Here is a 5,466-nt window from a genome sequence, read left to right on the forward strand (position 1 = left end):
TCATTGTTAGGCCGAGTCCACCAGTATATTACTAAACTTTGGTAATTGGTTACGGATTCGCTTCTCAACGGGCTGCAGTTCTCCAGATTTTCTTCATGTGTCTAAAACCTGAATATGACCATTTCTCCTCCTTGATATGAAAGTTCTATCAAGGAGGAAAAGTTCTGTGTTTCGGTGCCTTATCCAACCAAACCAAATTATTCTAGCACACTACCGTACCTCATTAAACAACGTTCAATACAATCTAAGCATACTTAAAAAAAAAAGCAATGTATTTAAAATTCCTTTTGAAAATCAACAATTAGGAAGTAAGAAGAACTACATTTGCTTCACAAGAAAAAATTTAAGTATGAAACTTAAGCACAATAAAGGGCACTGAAACACAGTTTTATTCTGTATGGCACAAACAGAAGGCTCTGCAGTAAAATGGAATAAAGCGACTGACCTCACAGCTAGGCGTTTCCCATCATTAGCAATCCACGAAGAAACCTGAAGACGGCCTATCGTATTACGTTGAAAACGTTAGTGTTTTGATTAATAAAAACATATCTCAGCAAGAAAGGTGTATTAATGGTTTATTTATGAAAAATTTATTTTTATATATTTTAATTCTCTCAGACATTTGATGCATTATAACATGTACAGGTTACATTGAAATATATGTTTATTATAAGTAAATATATACATCAGAGTTAAAACATTGATAAAATTTACAAATTCTTAAGGCAATAAACCCTGTAATAAAAAAAATAAACTGTATTAATTTGATATAAGAAAGCATTTTACTATGTAAAAACAGAAATTAAAAATGTCTATATAAAATAATAGTTCAGTATTATTACATACCAAAAGCACATAATTCTTTGCTTCTTCTAAAGTTGGATAACCTCTTTCAGAACTGTTAAGAAACTTGCGTATAACATTCAAACAATCAATTCCGAGGTTTTGATGAGCTAAAATATGGCATTTATAAGGATCAAAGTATTGAAATTCACATATTAGTACATCGTGGGCATGCAAAGAGTCATCAACAGCTATCATAATGCACCCTCTTTTTATTACAGTTTTGTCCAACTTAGTTAGAAAAAATAAATAAATAAAAATAAAAAAAAATAATAATAATTTTGTTTTATCATTAGCGATAAAGAATTACTATAATTACCGTGATACTTCTTGAATTTTTTAATGCAAGTGGTAAAACAAATTTCATCCAAACATCATTTTTTTGAATATTCCAAAGCCAGAATTTATCTATTAAATTCCGTTCCGATAACATACTCGCATTCTGAAATTAAAGAATGAGAACTATTCACTAAATTAAATTAAATTTTTAAAAATCTAGCAACGAGTTGCGTGAGTTTCCCAGCTGTTATAACATTGTATTTAAAAATAACTTTTATATTATAAATACATTTACGTTTGGTGCAATCTGTTATAAGATTTTTTTTTCGTTATCGAATAGCAAAAAGCTTAGGAGAGTAGGGTAGGAACGAGTTTTGTATAAAATTATAAATACTAATAACATCTTCATTAAGTCTGACCCTTCTCGAGATATAACATATGACACCCTTCTATCTCCCTTCACAGTCCGTCGTTAATTACCAAAATTTAATATCAATGTCCCTTATCCACAATTATTTAATATACAACAACAATTTAACATTTGCACCCTTATCCAAAAATTTAATGTCAATGCCCCTTATACACAAGCTACCATGCCATATTTCGTTTCTTTATCCTTACTCCATCCTGAGATATCAAGTAAAATAAAATAGACACCAATATACACACACGAAATGTTTTTTATCGTCTCTGACCTTTTAGGGTTTAGAAGTTGTCAAAACCTGAACATTTTCGAAAAACTAGGGAGGGTCAAAACTGACAAGATTCTAATACTTTCTATTATTTATAAATAACAGCAGGGAAAATAAAAGAAAATTACCTTAGGATCGTACTGTCGTGCTGCTCTTCTTCTCAACTGTGGTATGACGTCTTTCATATACCATTTGTTTTCGTGTCTTCCATACATTTTTGGCTTCATTTCTAGCCTGTATAAGTACCGTAACTTGCAAAAATGACATTTAAGTCGTTTTACTTGCTCTAATCGACACATTCCGTCATTGTTCACACAGGAGAAAGTTTTCCTCTTTCTGATGCAATTAATGAAGAAATGTATGCAAGATTTACACGCAAAATATCCATAATAGTCTGTCCATGCCTGATGTCCGCAGCATTTGCATATAGAAACTATATTTCCACCTGAAAAGTAAATATGAATGTAGATTATTTACTCTATGAAATATATATATTTTTTTGTTATATAAATTTTAAAAAACTTTAATGGAACAACAATATATAAAACATAAAATTTTAATTACCTCTTCCTGATCTGAATTGTTCAATTTGTTCGACATTTGTCATATTTAGATGATTAAAACTATTTTAAAAAATTGTAAATACTTAAGTTAAAATCGTTAAAACTTTCCTGCTGCCATGAAAGAAATTAAGTCTCAATTATTTCTTTTATACGATAAACTTCCAGCAGTAATTTGCATAATAATTACAGAATCAACGATATTTTTAAATTAATTTTCTTATATTTTATAAATATTAATTACCATAACTTGTTGAAATTTCTGAAATTATCAATTGTGATAAAACAAAAAAGGAAGGTTTTTTTTAACACTTTCTTGCCTGTGGGCATTAAGAGAACTTCTTTTCTTTGTTGTTTAAGTTATGGTAACGCAACACTGCTCAGGAAACAAGGGAGCTAATCTGAATGAAAAATGTTTCCAGAAATTAATTTCGGCTGGTTGGTGAGAGACGAAACCCAATATATCTAGCCTCGTTTCTTACTTCCTGGTAGCTCTATTGTTGGACTAGTCAAGTCCGCAATGAACATGATTCAAAGGACCGTTTGTGCCCACGAGGCGAAAAGGAAAACATAATGAATGTTTTGCAGGAATATTAACATTAAATTCATGTGTGAAGTATTCGTAAGTGATGAGTGTTTAATTTATAAATATCGTTTATTAAGAACGCATGCAGAAAATGAATTATTCTGCAATGTGGACACTAAGTGGGCCTCTTTTCGCTGACAGACGGTAATGGACAGGGGCCCTAAACCATCCGGATGGATCACCACTAGAATAATCCTGCGGATTTATCGACCTATCCAGATTCGAACCGGGTCCCCTAGACCGGTAGGTTGCCACCTTGACAGCTCGGCCATGAGGCCACGGCTTTTATTTAGCTCACTTTTACTTAATTAATTTTTATTAAAGTTGCGTTAGATATCTAAGGGCTTTTCTACGATTTATCTCCATTAATAGTTGAAATAAAGCCAATTTGTCAGTAAATAAGTATTAACTGACAAATTAGCTTTATTACAACTATTTTTGCTGAGAAATGTTTTCGTATGTTGCTTACTTTTGTAAACAACATGAAACAATAGGAAAAAACAAAAAAAAAATTGAATGGATAATAAATAAAATAATTGAATACACATAAGTATTAACTTTTTTCTGGCGGCAATTGCAATCAATACAATGTTGTTATTATTGTTGTGTTTACTGGGATATACTCGGTTCACACAGGTGGCTGTGTACTATGCCGGACCATAGTCAAGGCATAGGGACCCAAATAAAACTAAAATTAAATAAGTGTGCCAGTGTCAGTGTCTGGATTTAGGAATTTTCTAACAATATGGCATGTATTCAATGTAGTGGCCTTCTATAGTGTTATGTATGTATTTCTATTCAATTGTAATGTTCTCAGGCTTTATTGTAGTGTGTGTGGTATCACACCTGTACAGGAAAGAACAACAGGTACTATAAGCACCCTATTTATCCTCCACAAATGCCTTATTTTTTGGGCGGGTTTTGTGTATTTGCTAATTTTTTCAGTGCATGTGTTTTGTACATTGTGAATGTTTGGAATGGCTATGTCTATAATGTATGTAATTTTATTGTGTTTGTCAATGAGTGTGATGTCTGGTATGTTGTGGTAAATTGTTTTGTGTGATTATGGCTCTGTCGTAGTACAGTTTGTGCGTGTTGTTTTCCAATACTGTCTGTGGAATGTATTTGTAGTATGGTTCGTGGATGTGTAATAATTTGTGTTTGTTTGCAAGCTCTTGGTGTATTATATTTGCTACTTGATTATGTCTGTGTAAATAATCTGCCTGTGCCAAGAGCCTGCACCCAGAAGTGATGTGTTGTATAGTTTCTGGCATAATGTGACATTTTCTACATGTCATTTGTGAGTGTTGTATCTTTTAGTATGTGTTTTCTGTAGTTTTTAGTATTTATGATCTGATCCTGTGTGGCAATCATTAATCCTTCCGTCTCCCCAAAGAACCATCCCCAATCTAACCAGCTGTTTGACGCAGTTTTGTCAACAAAATCCTGGGCCAGGTCATAAGGATGCCTGCCATGGAGTGCCTTTCGATCCCATGATTGCTTGATGTTGTCTATGCTTTTTATGTATTGTGTCATGTCTATATGATGTGAGTGTAAGTGTAATGGTGTTCTATTTGAGTCTGCTAGAGTTACTGCTCTATGTAATTGTGATGTTTCTTGTTTCTTGTAGAAAAGTTCTCGCAGTGACTGTATTTGTTTGTAGTGAAGATTTATAATGTCAATCAGGCCACGTCCGCCTTCTTTACGTGGAAGGGTTAATCTTTCTAAGGTGGATTTAGGATGATGTTGTTTATGCTTAGTAAGTGTTGTTTTTGTTTTCCTTTGGAGTTGGTCGAGATCTGTGTGAGTCCAATGTATAACTCCAAAAGAGTATGTGAGTACAGGGATGACATATGTGTTTATTGCTTTAACTATGTGTTTTGCATTTAACTGTGTTCTGAGAATAGCATTCAACCTACTTTGGTTTTCTTTAATTAATATTTGCTTTATATGTGTATGTTCTCTTAGTTTGGCCTGTTGGAATCCTAAATACTTGTAGAACTCGCCGTGTTCCATGGATTCAATAATGTCTCTATTTCTAAGTGCAAAATCTTTTTTCTTGAGGATTTTTTTTCTACGTGAAGTTTTTTGCATTTGTCTAAGCCAAGCTCCATTTGTATGTCCTTGGTGTATGACTGTGTGATTCGTAGGAGGTGATGAAGTTGTTTTTGTGTGGATGCATAAAGTTTAAGTCGTCCATGTACATGAGATGTGACAGCGTAAACTGTGTTGTTTTTTCATGTCTGATATTGTACCTACATTGCGTGTTGTTTAACATGTTGGGTAATGGGTTCAGGGCTAGGCAGAACCAGAGAGGACTCAAGGAATCTCCTTGAAAAATTCCTCGCCTAATAAATATTTCATTTGTTTGTATGGAAGTGTTACTAACCCTGAGATGTAGTGTTGTTCTCCAGTGCTGCGTAGTGTTTTGGAAGAATGCAATGAGTGATGGATGTATTTTGTACATGTGTAGAATATGTAGCAGCCAACTGTGTGGAACACTGTC

The 5,466-nt window shown here is 33.1% G+C and overlaps 1 protein-coding gene across 1 annotated transcript; it reads right to left on the reverse strand.

Annotated features, from left to right (window-relative positions):
- Positions 1-566: 566 nt before the first annotated feature.
- LOC111613492 (nuclear hormone receptor family member nhr-25-like) lies at positions 567-2,513 on the reverse strand. Its single transcript, XM_023354847.1, has 5 exons — positions 2,379-2,513; positions 1,943-2,259; positions 1,163-1,285; positions 847-1,074; positions 567-735 (listed from the first exon to the last, which is right to left on the reverse strand). The coding sequence occupies exons 1-5, from the start codon at positions 2,419-2,421 to the stop codon at positions 721-723; spliced, it is 726 nt and encodes a 241-aa protein (XP_023210615.1). The 5' UTR covers positions 2,422-2,513; the 3' UTR covers positions 567-720.
- Between the last annotated feature and the right edge of the window lie 2,953 nt (positions 2,514-5,466).

The sequence above is a fragment of the Centruroides sculpturatus genome, unplaced genomic scaffold (genome assembly GCF_000671375.1).
Source record: "Centruroides sculpturatus isolate CEXI.00-Female unplaced genomic scaffold, Cexi_2.0 scaffold1764, whole genome shotgun sequence".
Taxonomy (NCBI): Eukaryota; Metazoa; Arthropoda; class Arachnida; order Scorpiones; family Buthidae; genus Centruroides; species Centruroides sculpturatus.

Bases quoted from the DNA above. Each gene is read 5' to 3' on its own strand.
- LOC111613492 (XM_023354847.1), bottom strand. From the start codon at position 2,421: ATGACAAATGTCGAACAAATTGAACAATTCAGATCAGGAAGAG. The intron at 1,286-1,942 runs GTAATTTTCTTT...CTTTAATTTCAG, and splicing joins CACGACAGTACGATCCTAAG to AATGCGAGTATGTTATCGGA. The intron at 1,075-1,162 runs GTAATTATAGTA...TTTCTAACTAAG, and splicing joins AAAATTCAAGAAGTATCACG to TTGGACAAAACTGTAATAAA.